At 41.9% G+C, this 21,479-nt stretch overlaps 1 protein-coding gene across 3 annotated transcripts in view; it reads left to right on the forward strand.

The window, feature by feature from the left end:
* Nucleotides 1–20,721, forward strand: part of LOC125464068 (solute carrier family 2, facilitated glucose transporter member 11-like) — a 64,296-nt gene extending 43,575 nt beyond the window's left edge. For all 3 annotated transcript variants that reach the window (XM_048556084.2, XM_048556083.2, XM_048556085.2), the window contains 6 exons: nt 517–704; nt 5,463–5,573; nt 9,090–9,191; nt 13,700–13,775; nt 15,061–15,188; nt 18,647–20,721. In XM_048556084.2, coding sequence (XP_048412041.2) covers nt 517–704; nt 5,463–5,573; nt 9,090–9,191; nt 13,700–13,775; nt 15,061–15,188; nt 18,647–18,817 — 776 coding nt within the window. In that variant the 3' untranslated portion in view covers nt 18,818–20,721. The remainder of the gene's footprint in view (nt 1–516; nt 705–5,462; nt 5,574–9,089; nt 9,192–13,699; nt 13,776–15,060; nt 15,189–18,646) is intronic.
* Nucleotides 20,722–21,479: the final 758 nt, after the last annotated feature.

A 21,479-nucleotide genomic window follows, 5' to 3' on the forward strand; every position in this document is an offset into this window, starting at 1 on the left:
GTCAGGGGTATTAAGAGCTGTGGAACCAAAGTGTTTAAATTGATATAGGCTGCTTGGCTGTATGATTTTGACAACCCTTACCCTGTTAACAAAGTAGTTCATAAACTGACTCCATAGAAAGTTGACACAAGCTTGAACTAGCAGAGAGTGTATCTTCTGTCCCTCAGTGGGAGGTAGCCTCATCCCCAAGGGCTGCCAGGCAATCCTAGCAGTTCCAGTGGTTCCACTGAACACTGCTTGGATTGCAGACGGTGCTGCTAAGAAGAGAAGTGGATCCCGGACTTTGGCTAGTATGGACATGATAGGCCAAAGGGCCGCCTTGCATACTGTAGAATCTCTGTGTCTGTCTATGAGGTAAGCCAGGGAGGAGGTGGAGGCCAGGAGGTGGGTGTAAAGCATGGTATCATCTTGGGAGGGTGCCCCACAACATACAAGGAGCCCTCTGAAGAGATATTCCCCTCCCTCCCCCATTCGTTCATGCCTTTTCTCACTTCACATGCCCTTCTGCTTCTGCAGCCTTGAAGAGATTACGTGGCGATGTTGACCTAACCACAGAAATGGATGAACTCCTGGAGGAGCAAACTGCACTCAAAGGTCAAAATATGAAAGGCCTGTGTGACTTGTTCCAAGACCATTCTGTTCGCTGGCAGTTAATCATCACCTTGGTGCTGGGCAGTGCCATACAGCTATGTGGGAACGATGCTGTAAGTAGGAATGACATTCACTGGATTCTCCACACAGCTGGAAATGTAAAAAAGAAAGTTTGTGCTGGTATAAATCTTTACTCGTATGTGTGGTGAGGATTTAATTTTTCCTTGCGACTGTGTTTCAGAATACATTTTGGTGGGAAGAATGAGGTGAAATTATATGAATTAAGTGACACAGTTTTTAAAGAGGGTGCAATAGCAGAGAGACCCGGAGACTGACTCACACACATTGCTGAAGGTGGAAGGACATGTTGTGAAGGATGTTGAAAAAGCATAATGTATCCTTCAGTTTATAAATATAGGCATAGAGTACAAAAGCAAGGAAATTATTGTAAACCATTACTAATCACTAGTTAGGCCCAGGTTAGTGTATTGACCCTTTGTGGACCACATGCGTTACGAAGGATGGTAAGTCTTTGGGGATATATCAGAGAGGTATCGGAAATGGGGGATGTCTGTTATGCGGAGAGATTTGACTGAGATTGTTCTCCTTAGAGCGGGGAAGTTTAATGAGAATTTTAATAAAATACTCAGAATGTAAATAGAAGGGGGAAAAGAAAAGTGTTTTCTGCTAGTCGGAGGATCAGTAACAGAGGATATAGCTGTAAAAGAATTGGGAAAAAAATTCCAAGGGAAATCGAGACCGTTTTTACACAGCAGGTTGATATGATCTGAAACACTGTGCTGGAAAGGCTGCTGGAAACATATTCAATAGTAACCTTCAAACTGAAAGTACATGAAAAGCAGTAATTCACAGGGTTTTGGGATAACAGCACATGATAAAAGATAGCAGAGATCCTGTGTATGTTACGGAACTTTCATGGGGAAAGTAATCTGGGGCTTTGCTCATGCAGATAATGGCTCCAATGCAAGCAGACTGACCATCTTTAATATCGCATGACCAACTCAGTTACTTAACTATGCATATCTCAATGCAGAGGCGATAGCAATGTCTGGTAAAGATTGCGCTGACCATTGGGCACCACAGAGTTTATTGCCAGGGAAACCAAAAGGTAGATTTAGTATGGAAGTTTATTTCCAAGGCTTTGGGAGCACACCGTTTTTTGGTCTTTCCAGCTATATCCTGTATTGTTAAAGTTACTGCACCTCATCAGCTATCCAATGAGTCAAGAATTATAGAGTTGAGTGGCTGCCCATTCTAGTGTCTTTGCACAGTTTACCAGAGAGTACTGCCTGTTGTCACATTGACGTTAATTTTGCTGTGACACTGTATCTAATGTGTTTGCGTTTGACATGTTTTTATTAATAATTTACTTTCAGTGCCTTGGAGTTTGATTGATAAGAGTTGACAATTATCAGATTGTTGAAAAGTTATTTATATGCAAGACAGTATTTGATGACAAGGATAGATTGTATTTATGTCTACAGGAAGGAGGATTGTGCCACATCATTAACAGATTATTAGAATTATTTGTGCAATTAAAAAGGGAGATCAAGCAAGTCTAGGGATGTAGAGATAATTAAGGTCCATGTGAATGGTTTACATTGGAATCTTTACTCAGATGCAGTAGAAAAACATCAAGAAACTGAAAACATAATGAAGAGTAGGTGAACCTGGTTTCAAAAGGAAAACCTGTGTTTGGCCAATCTTATTTTTGTGTTCTGAAGAGGTAAAAACATTAGAAAGAGGTTGCACATTTCATACAGTCACAATTTTACAGTGCACTAAGAGGTCATTTTGACCTCGTGCCAAATTTTGTCTTTTTCCCTATAATGCTGCACATTGTTTCAATTTAAATTGTGATCCAAGAGCCTTTTGAATGCCTCACTTCAATCTGCCTCCACCACATGCCCAGGCAACACACTCCAAAAGCAGACAACTCGCTGTGTGACAACATATTTTGCTCACGTTTGCTTCTTTTAACTTCCAAAGCATGCCCTTTGGTTCTCAAACCTTTTACACATGGGAACTGTTTCTCCAGATCCACTCTATCCAAACCCGTCATGACCTTGAAAACCTCTATCAGACATGCCCTCTCCAAGTAATATAGTCCCAGACTTCTCCAATCTGTCCTTGTGGCTGAAATTTCTCATCAATGGAACCATTCTTGTATATCTTTTCTGCACTCTTTCCAATGTATTCATATCCTTCTTAATGTGTGGTGCCCAGAACTGTTCACAGTGCTCCAGCTGAGCTCTAAGCAGCATCTTGTATAGGTTCAGCATAGTCTCCTGCTCTTGTACTTTATGCATCTATTAAGGAAGCCTGGAATACTGTATAATTTATTAACAGCTCGCTACCTGTCCTGCCACTTTTAATAACTTATTGACATGGGTTTCTTAGGCTGCTCTATCCCTGCACACCTTTTAGGATATTTTACCCTGCCTCTCCATGCTCTCTGTATTAAAGTGTATCAGCTCTCACTTATCCAGATTGAACTTCATCTGCCACCTATCTGCCCTGTCCACCAATTTATCAATATTCTTTGAAGTTCTGCGCGATCCTTTAACTAATGAACCCCCTATCACTATTGCTGCTCCTTTCTTCTTCCACCAAACCGGCTACAATATCGATAAGAAAGAGTAGGTGCTAAAAGGTATTTACTCAGACTGGCCAGATGTGGGAATTCTGCTCCACGCGAATCACAATTGTGCAGAATTTACGTAAATAGCTTGTACTTGGGAATTAAAAGCACTGTATCAAAAACTGCACTAATACCAAAGCGGGGTTGTAGTTAATACTGAAGATAACTGTGACAAATTACAAGGCATTGTTAACAGTCTTGCAGAATGGCTGTTTAAACGGCAGATAAATGTCAGTATTAGGCCATGAGATGGTATCACTTGGGTAGGAGGAATCATGAGGCCGCCCACTATGTAGGGAACAGGTATTGACACATGCTAGATGTGGTGGGGGAATCTAGAGGTACAGATTGATAAATAATCAAAAATGAAAACACAAGTTAATTAAACCATTAAAAAGCTCACAACGCATTGGGGTTTGTTTCTAGAAAAGGAGAATTCAAAACCAGAGAAGATATGTCAAAATTGTATAAACCTTGATTTGACCATGCAAAGCACTATGCAGAGTTCCCGACCCCAGTACTGCAACAAAGACACAAAAGTGGAGTTGCTTCAAAAAAACAGTTTACAAGGATCAGATCACACAATGGGAATACCACCACCTGCAAGTTGCCTTCCATACTGACATAGAAATATATCGCTGTTCCTTCACTGTCACTGGATTAAAATCCTGGAACTCCCTTCCTAATAGCATTGTGGGTCTACCAAATGGATTTTTAAAATATATACTCATTCTTGCGGTGAGGATGTTGCTGGCTAGGCAGCATTTACTGCCCAACCCTGATTGCCCAGAGGACAGTTAACAGTCAACCACATTACTGTGGGACTGGAGTCACATGTAGGCCAGACCAGGTAAGGATGGCAGTTTCCTTCCCTAGAGGACATTAGCGAACCAGGTGGGTTTTTTCTAACAATTGACAACGGATCCACGGTCATCATTAGATTCTTATTTTCTTGTTATTGTTGAATTCAAATTCCACTGTTTGCCATGGTAGAATTCAAACCCAGGTCCCCAGAACAATGTTGGCCTGCTGTGTTCCTCCAGCTCCACACTGTGTTATCTCTAACTCCAGCATTGGCAGTTCTTACTATCCCCAGAACATTAGCTGGGTCTCTGGATTAGCAGTCCAGTGATAATACCACCAGGCCATTGCCTCCCCAGAAAGTAGCTCACAACTACCTTCACAATAAATGCTGACCCTGGCCAGCAATGCCCCCACCCCACAAATGATTTGATAAAAAAGAAAAATGAGGTCAGGATACGATTGAATGGGGGAGGTAATGGCTTTGTGGTTCTGTTGCTAGACTGTTGATCCAGAGACCCTGGTGATGTTCTGAGGTCCTGGGTTTGAATCCCCCATGGCATGTGGTAAAATTTGAATTCAGTAAAAATCAGAAATTGAGGCTCTAATGATGACCATGAAACCATTGTCGATTGTTGGAAAAACCCACCTGGTTCGCTAATTTTCACAAAGGAAGGAAATCTGCCATCCTTACCCAGTCTGGCCTACGTGACACTCCAGACCCACTGCAATGTGGTTGACTCTTAACTGCCCTTGGGCAATTAGGGATGGGCAATAAATGCTGGCTGAGCCAGTGATGCCCTCATCCCAGAAATGAATATACTGTTTAAAAAAACCCATTTGGTAGACCTATAATGCCATTCGGTCAACCCTCATCCTGTGAATGAATTAAAAAAAAAACAACTATCAGGAAAAACTGAATAAGCTGAGGTCTTTTCTCTAAAGGTCTTTAAAACTGTGAAGGGATTTGTAGGGTAGATATGGAAATTGATGCTTCTACTTGTGGGAGAATTCAAAACTCTCGGATATAAAGGTAAAATAATCATTGATGAATCCAAAAAAAAACAGAATTTAAAAAAGGTTTTTGTTTTTCACTCAGTGTTGGTATATTGGATTTGCTAGAGTAGAGAGTAGTTAGAATGAGTAAGTTCTCTGAAACTTCCTCTGAATAAAATGGAAAGAAGCAGTGCACTCTTAATGCTAGGGCAGATATTTCTACATTCTATAAGTCAATGCCTGATTGCTATCACAGGAAATAGACTGTTTGCATTGTATCATACTGTACAGTGAACAGTAGGCCTGCTCTACATATGCATTCAATATATTTTATTGCATGGTCACTATATTAGCAGAGCATGGGTATATTTTGTTGGACTCCGACTTTAATGTTGTTTTATTTTCCCACCAGATGTATTTCTACGCTGTCTATGTGTTTACTGCTGCAGGAATTCCCAATGAAAAGATCCAGTATGCTACAATTGGAACGGGGTGTTGTGAGTTCATCACTGCAGTAACAAGTGTAGGTACTGTTTTAATTTTGCTTTGTTTCACCATTTAAGCAGCTCTTTCTTTAATTCATGCATCAATTTATTTGCTTATTAGCTTATTTTTGTTGTGAATTACAGTGTGCACAATGCCTCCAGAGTTAAATCACCTCCCCACCTTTCATTTTCGCTGATGATCAGTTTATGATGCAATTTAGTGGTTCTCAAGGCTCCCTGTTCTTAGGATTGATAGGCATAATGCACAAGTTGAAGTGTGCTAGTCACAGATTGATATACAGACTGAAGAATATTATATCATGTAGGTAGGGAGGCATTACATTCAGGGCAATATGTTAGATGAACTGAATTATGTCCAGTATTGGGCTCTGTGCTTACAAGATGTTATTTGTAAGATACTAACAGACTGGAGAGAGTTATGGGATAAGACAAAAATATTTTGAGAATTAAACATTGAATCTAGAATTAGGCCATTCAGCCCTTCAAGCCTGCTCAACAATTCAACGCACAACCTACATGCTGTCATGTGCTGGTTAATACACAGACTGAAATGCTATACTTAAGATAATGTAAACTTAGAAAAATTCTGTCGTAGTTTCCTGTCTAGCAAGCTGCTTGTTAAGTTTTATTTTATAATAAATGTCTTTTTGCATTGATTATCACACAGACCGTGACAGGTGAAAAGTTTAAAGCTGAGGCAAACCTAGGAGTATAAATATTGTGTTAAACATGTCCAACTACTGAAGAGCAGCAAGTGACTAAGCCATTAGAATTTTTAACCACACAGCTAAAATAGTAAGAACTAAGATGAAAGGGTAATGTTCAAACTCTGCAGTACTTAGGTCACACCACACCTTAATGTTGCTGATCACCATGAAATGAAAAAGATGTTTAAATAAAGCAAAAGTAAGAACCCCTGCTTGCACTTATAGCCTGGTAGCCAGCACCAGTTGTTGTGAGTGATGAGAAAAGATGACACTCCGTGGGTTTTTATTCTAAAAATCTAAAAGGTGATCTTATAGGAATTTGCAAGATTGCAAAGGATGTAGAAAACATTAACCAGGAACAGTAAATTACATTGATTCAGTGTTCAAACTGACAGAAAGTAATTTGTTCTGGGGAATTGATAAACACTTGCAGTAGGTACTTCCTGTACTATATACAATGCTCCTACCAAAGAGGCAAAGACAGGTCACTCCACATCATATTGTTCCCTACCTCCAAGAATGCCCTCTGCAGCTAGTTAGAGTCTGAGAAGCAAGTTGCATTATTTGATAGCCATTTAATGTAAATAGAAGATCAAACCAGTCACTGTAATAACATTTATCAAAAACACTTGAGCATGAATGATAAGCAGATTAATTGTGACAGACTTGCAGCTCTTCATTGCAATAATAACTGCTTAGAAATCTGCTATCATGACTGATGGCCCAAAATTCTTTTTTGCACAGTGTTTGACATGGTGAATAAACTCTCATGTAGAGCAATGGAGCCAAAAGCCCCGGACTTGTTTAGGGAACAGTTGAATTTTACAATGGAGTGTCATGCCTGCATAGCTGCATCAGGATGTGTTCCTTTGTTTTAAAATTGTTTGATGACAGTATTCCGTATTCTGTTACTGTCATAAGTAGTGAATGAATCACTGTATTGTGCCAGATCAAATTGTGCATGATTTACTGCATAGGTTCAGGTATGACCAGATTCCTGACTAGACTATTGCACAGGTTCAGATTAGCCTAGGCTGTAAACTAGCTACCAAACTGTCCCAGGTCAACATGCATATGTTACTACACCACAATATTGTACCGTGCTGGTGTGTGAATATACAGACAAGCTCAGACTGTGACTTAACGTTGAATGATATTATGACCTAGATTTTCATGATAATCAAAGCAAATACATGAATAATTTAGTCCATAGTGCAACCTGTAGAAGTATCCAGAAGGCTATACCAAATTGCAGATCACAGTGAACTCAGAATTGGGGCATTTGTACATCATGAGTCATAGGGCCATACAGCATAGAAGAAGTGCTTTGACATATTTAGTTTGTGTCAATCAATCTACACTAATTCCACTTTCCAGCATTTGGCCCATAGCCGTGAATGTTTTTACATTTCAAGTGCTCATCCGTGTACTTTTTTAAAGGTTGTGAAGTGTCTTGCCTATACTGTCCTCCAGGCTGTGCATTCCAGATTCCCACCACCCTCTATTGGAAAGAACCTTTCCTCAAATCCCTTCTAAACCTGCTGCCTTTCACTTTAAAATTATGTCCCCTTATTGACCCCTTAACTAAGGGAAATAGCTACTTTCTGACACTCTAAAGAAAACAACCTGAGCTTATTCAGCTTCTCTTCATAGCTAAACTGCTCCATCCCAGGCAACATCCTGGTGAACCTCCTCTGCACTCCCTCCAGTACAATCACATTTTTGTTAAAATGTGGCATCTAGAACTGAACACAGTATCCAGCTGCAGCTTAATCAAAGTTTTGTTCAGCTCCAACAAAAACTTTCCTGTTCTTATAATCTGTGCCACAGCTGGTAAAAGACAAGTGTCCCTTATGCCTTCTTAACTACTGTATTAACCTGCCCTGCTGCCTTTGGGACGTGAGCCCAAGATCTCTGTTTCTCTGGGCTTCCTAGTGTCCTTCCATTCATTGACTACTTCCTTGTCTTGTTACTTCTTCCAAATCTCACTTTTCAGGGTTAAATTCCATCTGCCATTTATCTGCCCACCTTACCAACCCTCATGTCATTCACAAACTCATCCTCCCCCACTTTCTCACCTGTATTGTTTTATATATAACACACACGATCAGAGACCCAACACTCTCCCCTGTGCTATGTCACTGGTCACCAGGTGTCTCAAACAGCCTTCTACCACCACCCTCTGATTCCTACCACTAAGCAATTTTTGGATCCAGCTGACGAAGTGGCCTTGGATTCCATCTGCTTTTACCTTCTTTATCAGTCTCCCATGTTGTCAAACTTGTTTAGATTAGATTCCCTACAGTGTGGAACCAGGCCCTTCGGCCCAACAAGTCCACACAGCTTCTTGAAGCATCCCACCCAGACCCATCCCCCTATAACACACACACCCCTGAACACTACGGGCAATTTAGCATGGCCGATCCACCTAACCTGCACATATTTGGACTGTGGGAGGAAACCGGAGCACCCGGAGGAAACCCACGCAGACACGGGGTGAATGTGCAAACTCCATACAGACAGTCGCCTGAGGCGGGAATCGAACCCGGGTCCCTGGCGCTGTGAGGCTGCAGTGCTAACCACAGAGCCACCGTGCCGCCCACTTGGCAAAGGCTTTGCTGAAACTCATGTTAACTACATCAACCGAACTACCTTAATCTACAGGGATTGGGTTTATGCTGGGCTCTATGCTTTGTTATTATTTTGATAATGTGGTAGTTTTAACAGAGTTTGCAGCATATTATACCAGGCCTGTATGGTTTATTATCTTCACTCGAATAGGTTGTGGAAGAACGTGTGAATAATTCTATGAATTTTCTTCTTCAGAACCTGTTTATTGATTGGATTGGTCGCAGAAAGCTGCTTATGGGAGGCTACAGTTTGATGGTTGGCTGTGGAATATTGTTCACCATCTCTCTGACGCTCCAGGTGAGTTGCAGCCTCTTTCTCACAATTAGAAACTGAGATATTGACTTTCCTGCTCCTTGGATACTGTCTGACCTGCTGTGCCTTTCCAGCCTCACACCTATGGACTCTGGCTTCCAGCATCTGCAGCCTTTATTGTCTCCAAGGTTGAACTTAATACATTTTCAGAATGTGCATCCCAATTTCAGGACAACTTTATGTTGTTTAAGATAGGCTCTTGTTCCAGATTGTGTTTTCAGTAATGGGAACAGTCTGCTGAAATGCAGTGGTTTCAAAATTCTCAAATGTCTTAAGGCTGCACTGGACATGGGTGAGGCCACTTTTGGAGTACTGTGTGCAGTTCTGGTCACCCTGCTGTAGGAAGGACGTTATTAAAATGGAGAGGGTGCAGAAAAGATTAATCTGGACTGGGGGGTGGGGGCGGAGTTTGAGTTATAAAAATAGATTGGATAGGCTAGGATGTTTTTCCTGGAGTGTAGAAAGTTGAAGGGGTGACCTTGTCGAGATTTATTCGAGGTGAATAGGAAAGGCCTTTTCCCAAGAGGGGGGGGAGTTCAAAATTAGAGGGCACAATTTTAAGGTGAGAGGAGACAGATTTAACATACCTGAGGTGTTTCTTATTCATACAGAGAATGATTTGTATGTGGAATGAACTACCAGAGGAAGTGGTAGATGTAGGTATAGTTACAGCTTTTAAAAGACATTTGGATAGGATCATGAGTAGAGGGATATAGGCCAAATGCTGGCAAATGGGACTTGTTTAGTTTGGTCAGCATGGACGAGTTGGACCAAAGACTCTGTTTCTGTGCTTAATAATTCTATGATTCCCTGTACAAGGTGTTTTCAGTTGATAAATTACAAAAATGATGTCGAAACAAGCATGTAACATGAAATTTATAACTCAACTCAGCTCAGCTTCTGCCCTCTGGTGTCCAGCATTACATTTTGCACGTTCAAATTCTGGGTTGATTTTCAGATTGACACAATGATGACCAGTGTCAGGTTTCTCAAAGGGCTTGTGCTTGCTGGCAGGGAATCTCTCTCCTCATGAGGAAATCCAATGAATGCTTTTATTGCTCCCACCAAATCAGTGTGAAGAATAACTAAATGTGTGCAGAAAGTGCTTTGTACTGAAAGCTTTTGTCACTTTTTTGAGGAACCAAGTAGATATTGTCTAAGGAGTTATTGTCATTTTAAACAGAATTAACTCCTCTAGTACCGGTTCAGTTCCGTCAGGTCTCAGTAACCTGTACTTGCTTAGTTGAAGTTTTCTTCCAATTCCCACTACTGTCTGATCTTGGTAAGTGATCTTTTCAAAGTCTCTGAACGAGGGTGTTATCCCCTCCCTTTCTCATAATAGATCAAGGACCTAAGAGTAATGTATCCAAGTGGGTAGGTAAATTCTGAGCAGAATGTACAGAGGCTCCAAAGGACAATAGATTGTTGAAGTGAATGAGGAAGAATACAGCAGATGATGTATAATGTCGAGAAATATTAAGTTAGTCCCTTTGGTAGGAAAAATATAAAGGCAGATAGTTTGTCGAAGGTGAGAAACTGTGAAGGGTTTGTATTCTTAGGGACCTGTGTGACCATATATACTAATTGTATAAGGTTAGCAAGAGGGTGTACTTAGCAATTAGGAAAGTCAATGGTTTGTTAATGTTTTGAGACATAGACGTAGAACAGTACAGGCCCTTCAGCCCATGATGTTGTGCTGAACTTTTACCCTAAACCTAAGGTATATCTAACCTCCACCCCTACCTTATACTATCATTCATATGCCTGTCTAATAGCTGTTTAAATGCCCCTAATGAGGCCGACTTCACTACCCTCTCTGGCAATGCGTTCCGCACCCCTACCACACTGAGTAAGGAACCTACCTCTGACATCTCCCCTATAGCTACCTCCAATCATTTTAAAACTATGCCCCCTCAAAATAGCTATCTCCACCCTAGGAAAAAGTCTCTGGCTGTCCACTCTATCTATACCTCTGATCATTATGTACATCTGTATCAAGTCACCTCTCGTCCTTCGTCGTTCTAAAGAGAAAAGCCATAGCGCTCTCAACCTTTCCTCGTAAGACTTACTCTCCATTCCAGGCAACGTCCTGGTAAATTTCCTCTGCACCTTTACCAATGCTTTCTCATCTTTCCTGTAATGAGGCGACCAGAACTGGACACAACACTCCAGATGTGGCCGAACAAGACTTTTTTGTTTTTTTTTACAAAGGGTTGAATTGTATTGTGTACAGTTTAGATCTCCATGTCCAAGGAAAGGAAACTTGCCTGAGAGGGAGGACGGTGAAGGTTCACGATATTGATTCTGAGAATGCAGGCGCTGATCTTTGAAGAGAGGTTGAGTAGACTAGGCCTAGAGTTTAGAAGAATGAGGTGATCTCACAGTGTCATATAAAATTCTGAAAGGGCTTTCCGGGATGTATGCAGGGTAGTTGTTTCCTCTAGCTCAGCAGTCTAGAGCTAAGCATTGCAACCTAAGAAGTAAGGGTCAACTATTTAGGACTGACATGAAACATTTCTTCATCCAGAGGGCTTTGATATTTGGAATTCGCTACCACAGAGTTATGGATGCTGAATATCTTCAAGACTGAGAACAACGGATTTTTAGAATCCAGGGAATTAGAAAAGTGGGAACAATGTGGGAAGGGGTGTTGAGCTAAAGGTTAACTATGATTTTATTGAACGATACAGCAGCCTTGGAGTGTCAAGTGTCCAACTCCAGCTCATATTTTTTGTGTTTATCTGTAACTTGATGTTAGAACCTTTTCAATAAGGCTTCCGTTCCTGTCACAGCATTGAAATTGTCCCAACGTCAAAGTAGCAAAAAGCATTCCATACAATTAGAACAGTTTAATGTCCTCTCTATCTTTCTCTTTCTTGTCCTGTCTGCCACCTCTGATTTGCTGATAACACCATCCTTCTCCAACACCTCTCCTGTGTTGAATATCTCGGTGTACTGCCTTTGCACAGGCTCAGTCTTTCTTATTTGATTGTGGCCAGAACTTTTTCAGAAATGGATACTGACTCTGCCACTCCATACCACTACACACTCTTCCCAAATTACTGCTGGAGTACTTATCTAGACTTTGTATAGTCTTATGTCCTGTCTTCATTCTGTCTCTTAGCCATATAATTCCAGGAGATTTATCGGCAACTGTCCCCTATTTACCACCTACTCTACTGTTATGATCTAGTGGACCCAGTTGTTATTGGTTAATTTAAAAAAAATTTCCTTAACTGTAACTTTGTTGAAACTACTTATTAAATGTTCCAGTATAGCAGCGTCTTATAAACGTGCTTGGCCAAGGCAACTAGAAAGGAAAACTCAGAAATACGAACCCAGCACTAAAGTCAGAACATAAGCTTTTGCAGTAACAAAGAGAGCTGGGTCTTCTTCCAAACTTCTAGCTTCACCAGCTGAAAGCAAAATCTGGAAAAATGGGGTCTGTGTGAGCCTGTATCCATCCGTTCATGCTTCTTTTGTCTACTTTCTTAAAAAACCATAGGTGGTTACTTTGCTGTACATGGAGTAGCCAGCTTGGCACCAGGTTTACAGCATTTGCTTTCAATAAGAACAGAACAGGACAGGACAAATCCCTCTTAAAGGCACACCTGAGAACATCTAGTGCTGTATCGCTAGTGTGACCCAGTTCAACTCATTTCCAAAAGAGAGAGATTAACAGTCAATGTTTTGGGCCCAGTGAACCTTCTTCACTGCTTCCCTTGTGACCCTTGATGTCATTGTCAGCTCCCCTCTAAACTTCAGCTCTTTTTTTCTTGGACCAAGTCTGTAATGAGATGAGTGACCCTGGAGATACTTGAACCAAGCATCACTGAGCAGGTGATTGCAGAGCCTGTAATACTTGATAGCTCTGTCAATGACTTATCGATCCCCAGCCGTACGCAAAGAGGGAAGCATCTGTGTATCAGTCTCGCCTATGAATGAAAGAAATTTGCATAGACTGGCCAGGTTGAGGATTTTGGGTCAGGGATCATTGCATAGCAATCCAGAGTGGGAATCTGACCCATCAGTGTTGAAGCTAAATTGTAATTTAGCACAATAGGGGCCAATCAGCTCCATTGGTCAAACAGTTGGTTAGTGATTCGGATGGACACCAACAGTTCAATTCCTCTTGTGACTGACGTGACGGTGAAAGCCCCACTTTTGAATCTTGCTGCTCGCATGTGGTGACCCTCAGGTTAAACCCACTGCCCAGCATGTCGCTCTCGCGCTCGCTCTCGCCGTCGTTCGCCCTCTCTTGCCCGGCACCACCGAGGTTAAACAAACTCCGATCTGGGGCAGGTTTCTGTGGCTCAGTCACCACCACCACACCAAAAGAAGCATTCACTGAGTCAATAGAGCTCTCTAGGCCAAGTCACTGCTGAAATATAGCCCTTTAGTTGCACTATTGAAACAAATAAATACAACCATTAATTATAAATGAGATGGATATATCTTGCAAGTTTTGCTTGACACTGTCTGTCTTCGTTTAGGACAAGGTCAGCTGGATGTCGTACCTGAGCATGATTTGCATCTTTGCTTCCATCTTAAGTTTTGGAATTGGACCAGGTAAGTCTCTGCATTCCAGTCACACGAAGGGAAAAGCTCTAAATGTTGTGGTTATATGACAGGCCTGTCAACATTTTAAGGGGAGAAAGAACCATAAATTAACACTAGAGGCTGAACCGTGGCACAGTGATTAGCACGGCTGCCTCACAGCAGCAGGGACCTGGGTTCAGTTCCACCCTCGGGGAACTGTCTGTGTGGAGTTTGCACATTCTCCCTGTGTCTGTGTGGGTTGCTTCCAGGTACTCCTATTTCCTCCCACAATCCAAAAGTATGCAGGTTAGTTGGATTGGCCGTGCTAAATTGCCCACAGCATTTGGGGATGTGTAAATTAGGTGGGTTATAGGGGGAAGGGTCTGGTTGGGATGCTCCAAGGGTCGGTGTGGACTTGTTGGGCTGAAGGGCCTGTTTCCACACTGTAGGGATTCTGTGTGCAGGTTTGGTGGATTCCTTGGGAAATACAGGGATAGGAGAGGGGATGGTCTGGATGGGGTGATCTTCACAGGGTCAGTGTGGACTCAATGGGCTGAATGCGCTGTTTCCACACTGAAGGGATTCTATGATTTCATTGAAAACCCAAACAGGTAATTATACATATTTAGAAGAATCTGAGCCAAAATAAAAGGAATTAGAACAACGTACAACAGTAGTCACAGAGAGGAAGTTAATAGATTTGATGCTAAGCAGCCTGCATGGCAGAATTCAATATTAAACCTTTGACCTACAGATTTGGGAGATGCACTCTATTACCTCGTTCTAAAATCTGTCAGTCTTTTCATACAGAAATGCCAAAAACACACACAAAGAATCCCCTAGAAGGTGGCTATCTTAGCAGGTGATAGGGCCACAGTTTGGCACTTTTGTGACATGATATTCATTCCCATCAAGTCGTGAAAACAAACCACTTGAAGTGGTGAGTAGTGATGTGTGGAAAATCATGAGGCATTACTGGGACCCTTTTTTATTGTTGGTCCTGCTTTCAGATTATTTTACACCCTGGTACTTTGTTGTGTAGCTGTTATAATGACTGTAATGAGTGAGGTGTATGTTCCCTGCAGTTGATTTCCTCTTAAAGAATGCCTGGTTATTTCCAACGCTGACCTGGCGGAGAAACCAGAAAGCGGTAATATTTGGAAATGAATGTATCGGTCACACTGGTTCTCTGTTCTGAAGCATACAGGTTGGCCTAGTATGTCTTTTTCGTCAGTTTCACTGGTCTTTTCTCCCTTCTGGGAAATTTGCTTGTGCAATCCAACTTCTAAGTCTATTGTAAACTCTTTACCCTTAGCCGGAGTTACCGGAGTCATTCCAATGGAGATCTTTGACCAAACTGCACGGCCTGCAGCCTACGTGATCAATGGTTCCCTGCTCTGGATAAACCTTATTATTGTTGGGATGACTTTCCCATTTATTGTTGTAAGTATTTTGAGCACGAGCTAAATAAGTTAATATTCTCATGAGTTGTCCTGTTGCTGGAGAATTACTTCCTAGTAACTGTGATATTGTTGTGTTCTGCGTGCCTTTGGACTCCTGTATTGTAGCGAATTGTTCCCAATTTAACGGAAAACAATTTATCCTACCCCTGTCTCTGTTCTCATGGTCCCCCTGTAGAGTAATATAGCCTGGCGGCAGAGGGAATCTATTGCTGGGCCTCTGCTGCTCTTTACTCTACGGCTGGGAGTTATACAGAAGCAGCCTGGAGTACTTGGTCAGTAATTTCCCTTTGCTGTCTGTTAAGTTTGCTTGAGGTCACCTCTTTCCTCCTTAGCAGGATGGTGGTTTGGCGGTTGGCGCTGCTGTCTCACAGCGCCAGGGATCAAAGTTTGATTCCACCCTCGGGCGACTGTGTGTATGTGTGAAGTTTGCATGTTCTCTCCATGTCCGCACGGGTTTGCTCAGGTTTCCTCCCATATTGTCCAGGGATGTGCAGGCTAGGTGGATTAGCCATGGGAAATGCAGGGATATAAGGATAGGGTGGGGGTGTGTAGATCTGGGAAAAATGTTGTTTGGAAGGTTGGTGTGGACTCGATGGACTGAATGGCCTGCTCTGACACCGTAGGAATTGTATGATCCTACTTAGACAGTGCAGAAGGATGAACTGAAAGCCCCTCCTTCCTTCTCTTTTCTCTGTCTTGTCAGTGTGATTAATTGTGATGAGGCTGATGCTATATGAAATCTTTTCCTAATTTGTACAGGTTTTTGGGGATAGATGGGAATGTGGAATTTGGAACACCTACCAACTGACCATGATCTTATTGAATGGTGAATCAGACTTGAAGACCCAAGTGACCTACTCCTGTTCCTGACTCATATCTGTTCCCAAATCTCCCATAGTGTGCAGTCAACTTAAAAGTTGCCAGCAGCAGACTTTCATGGCACTAAGCATGTACTAATTATTCACACACCACCCCGAAAGGTCTACACTTTTAACTTTATATCCCACATCCAGGGAAGATACAATTCAGAATTAAAGAAGAATTACACCGGACTCAAACCGTTAACTTTGTTCCTGTTCCTTTTTATTTCTCCCCCCGCCCCCCCCCCCCCCCCAACCCCCCCTTGTTTCCCCATACCCTGATTGTGAAGTTGCATTTAAAAATGACCCCCAGAATAGGTTATCTTAGGGTTTATTAAGACATTCAGACCTTGGGGTGGAATAGTTCACAGCACACACAAGCCCGCACGGGAAAGGGAAGGAAGTAAGTTACAATTATAAATTATTTAAAAATCAAAGATATTGACATTCATTCATTCATGTGGATTACAGTGCGGCTACATCAATATCCAGTGAAGTTTTATAGTTAGCTGGGTCTGGCAGAATTTATTTAATAGGAGCTTGAATGCAGTTGGATTGTAGTTGAAAGCACAACAATATAATCCTTCTGAGCTAGGAAATGAGTTCATCCCTGGAATTCTGTCTTAGGGCAGAAAGCAGATTAAGCAAAGAAGTCAGAGCTGCTTCAGTTATGTCTCTGGTGCTCCAGTTTGGGTCATTGTGGTAAACTGGATTGATTCATACATGTGGCTAAAAACCATTGTATGTTTTCCTTTACTTTGTCCTAGACTGGCTGAGTTGCACATGTTGTCTGTGTAGGGTTGCTTGGAATGTCTATAGCATGCAAGGTATATGGCATTTCAGGAGGATGATGTCAACATTTGTCCCCATCTTAGTGGCACTGGCTGAGAAATAAGTATTGGCTAGAGTACAGAGTTTCTTTCCTAAATTACAGACGACGTTCTGGGACTTTTCTTTTGATGAGACCTCTGTTGGACACTCCATTTGAAAGATAACACCTCTGATAAGTGCAGCACCCTCTCAGCACTGCAGTACAGTGATAGCCCAGATGTTGAGCTCAACTGTCTGGAGGAGATGGATTCTGATTTTGAGGCAATATCTGCCTATTCATGAATCCGAGGAGGAGAACTTTTGCAGAGGAGATGGGATAGGGGAAAAAATAGAGATTGCTGGATAAGCGCAGCAGGTCTGGCAGCATCAGTGGTTAGAAATCACAGTTAGTGTTGCAGGTTGAGTGACCCTCAGAACTGAAAATGTCATTTTATCTGCAGAAGATAGGGTGAAGGGCGGGGGTGAGGAGTGAAAGATAAGAGAAGATAGAGCCCAAAGAGAGAGAAGAACATCGAACAGACAAAGGAGCGGATAATGATCTGGCTCAGAGGGTGCATAGCTATTCAAGGAGACTGTTAGTAGCTAACAATGGGTGGTGTGTAATGGCAGACGGTGTGATTACAGGGCCTGGTTTGTAAGGCTTGGAGTAAGGACATAGGAGAGCTCAAACCCTAAACTTATTGAATTCAATATTGAGTCCAGAAGGCTGCAGGGTCCCCCCCAAAATGAGGTGTTGTTCTTCCAGCTTGTGCTGAGCTTCACTGGAGCACTGCAGCAAGCCTAAGACAGAGGTGTTGGCCAGGGAACAGGGTGGTGTGTCGACATGGCAGGCAATTAGAAACTCAGGGTCTTCTTTGCGAACAGAGTGCGAGTGTTCTGCGAAATGGTCACCCAGTTGATGCTTTGTTTCCCCAATGTAGAGGAGACTGCCTTGGGAGCAGCGAATACAATAGACTAGATTCTGGGAAGTGCAGGTAAAGCGCTGCTTCACCTGGAAGCTATGTTTGGGCCCTTGGATACTGGGGAGGGAGGAGGTAAATGGACAGATGTTACACCTTCAGCAGTTGCAGGGGAAGGTGCTGTGAGTCTGTGTGGGGATGGTGGTGTTAGGGATGAAGGAAAAGTGGACCAGGGTGTCCCAGAGGGAACGGTCCCCATGGAAGGCAGACAAGGGAGGGGAGTAGGTGTCTGGTGGTGGCATCCCACTGGAGATGTGAAAGTGACAGCAAATGATCTTCTGGATGCAGATACTGGTGGAATGGTAGGTGAGGACAAGGGGAGCCCTATTGCTGTTGCAAGAAGCAAGAGAAGAGGAGAGAGCTGAAGTGTGGGACATGGGTTGGACCCAGCTGTCAACCACAATGCTGGGAATCATTGGCTGAGGAAGAAGATGGACATTTTATAGGCTTCCACGTCGAAGTTGGCATCATAAGAACTGATGGCTTTACTCCTTACGCCCTTCCCCAACCCTATCTTCTGCATATAAACGGACGTTTTCCAAGCTACCATCAGTTCTGAGGAAGGACAGTTGACCCGAAAACATTAACTCTGATTTCTCTCCACAGATGCTGCCAGACCTGCTGTGCTTTCCCAGCAATTTCTGTTTTTGTCTCTTATTTACAGCATTGGCAGTTCTTTTAGTTTTTGTGGGATAGGGAAACTTGAGGAAAGGAATATTTGGGAAATGATAGGCTGACTTTATCCTTTATCCTGCCTAATTGCATTCACTGTTTTATCTACCTTTCAGGAGGGACTGGGCAGTTTCTGTTATGTGCCATTCATTTGCCTTAGCTTCCTTGCTGCTTTGTTCATCGGAATCTTCCTGCCAGAAACAAAAGGAAAGACTTTTCTGGAAATTTCTGAGGAGTTCTACAGGCGGAATTTCAAGGAGCCTGTGAGGGAAAGTAGTGACTTGTGAAAATATTGTAATTGTGTATGATGCCTGTCTTTGCATGATTTCACTTGTGGTAGCTGGTTATCCTATTTATTGTCTATTTCATTGGGTTCAGAATTTATGGAAGATGTGGGTTTCTCTTGCATGTTCATGCTAATACCCAACCTTCGGTTTTCGGTTCCCTATCAGACTGGGAGCCAAAACTGGCCATCAGTTGGCTGTTGAACAATGAATTAACCAGACTTTGACTCAATAACACTCCACAGCATTTGGCATCTGGGCTACCCGTGGCATGCTGAGTCACATACATCCTGCAGGTCAGGTTAGGAAATGGCCAACCTTTGATTCTGTTCTCTTCTGGCCTCCTTTACCTCCAGTCGATCCCAACCTATTTGAAACGTAACACCTGTATTCATTATGTTTTGCCATTCATGCAGTGACTTCTCATTCCATAAGGTAATATATTTTTTGGGAAAAAACTTGTCTCCTTCATCAAATCCTCTCTGACCTTGACCATCTATCTGAGTAACCCTTACTTTCTATCTTTAAGCCCATTTGTATATATTCCTAGTCTTCGTGTTAACATTGAAGCCAGTATTCTCCAGCAATTTCAGCTTTTGTTTCGCATTTACAGAATCCGCAGTTCCTTTCTGTTATTGAAGCCATTGCTGTCCATTTCTCTTCCTGCCCCCAAAGATGTTTGACCAAGCTTATAGCTATCTCTCCTAAAGCTACCTAATGAAGTCTCAATGACATCCCTTCATTGATTTTAGTTTCTTTTTTATAATCTGTTGGCATGCTTTGTACATTAAAGACAGTATACAAATGCAAGTTGAGGTGCAACTTTTTAATGCACTTGTTGGACCCCTGTAGAGTTACTGTTTGTTGATCTGTATGCCTCACTGCAAAAAGAAATTAATCCTGTGCTGAAAATAGCATAAAGAACAAAAAGACAGTTCTTTCCTGTTGTTCATGGGAACCATGAGGAAAAGGTTAAATATGCTTTAAGTATTACAGTCCTGAAAAGAGGGACAAAACGAGAGTCCTCATTGATGTTTAGAATTTTAAGTGCAATACAGAAAAGAGAAATAGTGGGTTTAAGCCAAAACATTTAGGAAAATCACGTAAAACAGTGACAGGTATAAAGGAATAAGCATGAAGGATAAAATTAATCTGAGATTGAGAAAATCAGTCCATGAATTAGTGAGAAACTTGAGATACGGGAGTAAAATAGATACCAAAAATATGAGTGTTATGGAAGGCAGATTGCATCATGACAATCCAAGTCTCAGTGTTTGGTGTGAGAATCGATCTTCTCCAAAGGCGTCAACACAAAGAGAATGCAAACCTGCTTAACAATATTATGACAATATAAAACATAGTTGATTAAGTGGAAATAACAGTATTTATCACATGATACACTTAAACAAACACTGTTCTTATGCCTACCTCAGGCTGAGTGCAAAATCACTGAACGAGAAATTACAGTAAATGCTCTTTATGCTGCTTCCTGGGCAAATTAGTGAATGAAATTATATTATTTTTAAGCAACCTGTACAGTGATGTTGGACATAAATCCAGGCCTCATGGTCCAGGGGTAGGGACACTGCCACTGCTGCACCACAAGAGGGTCCTGCACCTTTCAATGTTGAAGATGCACTAGTATCCAAAGGCTTCAACGTTGCCATCTACTCAGGTAATATCAGGCAGATTCCTGAATAGAGTTTGAAGGGCCTCATACAACTGCAACTGTATTCTGAATGTATACGTATGTATTATATACGTATATAATATATATATTATATACGTATATAATATATATATTAAGTACTGATGTGCTAATTGCTCAAGCAGGCAAAGTTCAAATAGAAAGTTATTCAACAAATTAGTATATTTGGTGTACTGTGCACTGGAACTGTTGTATATTTTGTAAGCAATATTGTGATTTATATACTTAGATATTTATTTGAAGAAATAAATCACAGTTTCACTGCAAACTATTTTCAAATTTCTGCTTGCAGCCTGTTTTAAAATTTCCAATGTCCCTCATGGCTCTCAATCTGAGCAGGACTGTTTCTGCTGTATCCCCCAGGGGGCGCTATTCACACAAGTCTCTGCCTTTCACACCTACTCCAGCTTTCTAATGTCTTTGTCCTTACCCAGAGTCACTGTCTAAATATGCACGAGCACCCACCAAGAAAGCGTATCTGCATTTGAGAGATTGGGAGGCATTGATGTCCTTGATCTTAAGTCATCGAAAGCCACTATGCAGATGCAGCAAGCAATTAGAAAGACAAATAGTATCTTGGCATTTCTAGTAAAAAGGTTTGAGTACAGGACTAAAGATAGAATCTTGGTGAGACCTTACTGGAGAATTGTGTGCAGCTTTAGTCCCCTTGACTGTATGTATTTGCTCCCAGAAGGTGCAGCAGGGATTCACCAGATTGATTCCTGGGATGGTAGGACTGTCTTCTGAGGACTAAGAAACTGGCCTTGATTTTGGTAGAGGTTAGAAGAAGGAGTGGTGATTTCATTTAAACTTCCAAAGCTCTTAAAGCACAAGGCAGGATGATATAGAAAGTAGTTTCTCCTAGTTGAGACATCTAAAACCAGGGGACACAGCCTCACAATAAGGGACAAGCTCATTTAGGACTGGGATGAGGAGGAATTCCCTCTGCAATTTGGG

This window comes from Stegostoma tigrinum, chromosome 26 (genome assembly GCF_030684315.1).
Source record: "Stegostoma tigrinum isolate sSteTig4 chromosome 26, sSteTig4.hap1, whole genome shotgun sequence".
NCBI lineage: Eukaryota > Metazoa > Chordata > Chondrichthyes > Orectolobiformes > Stegostomatidae > Stegostoma > Stegostoma tigrinum.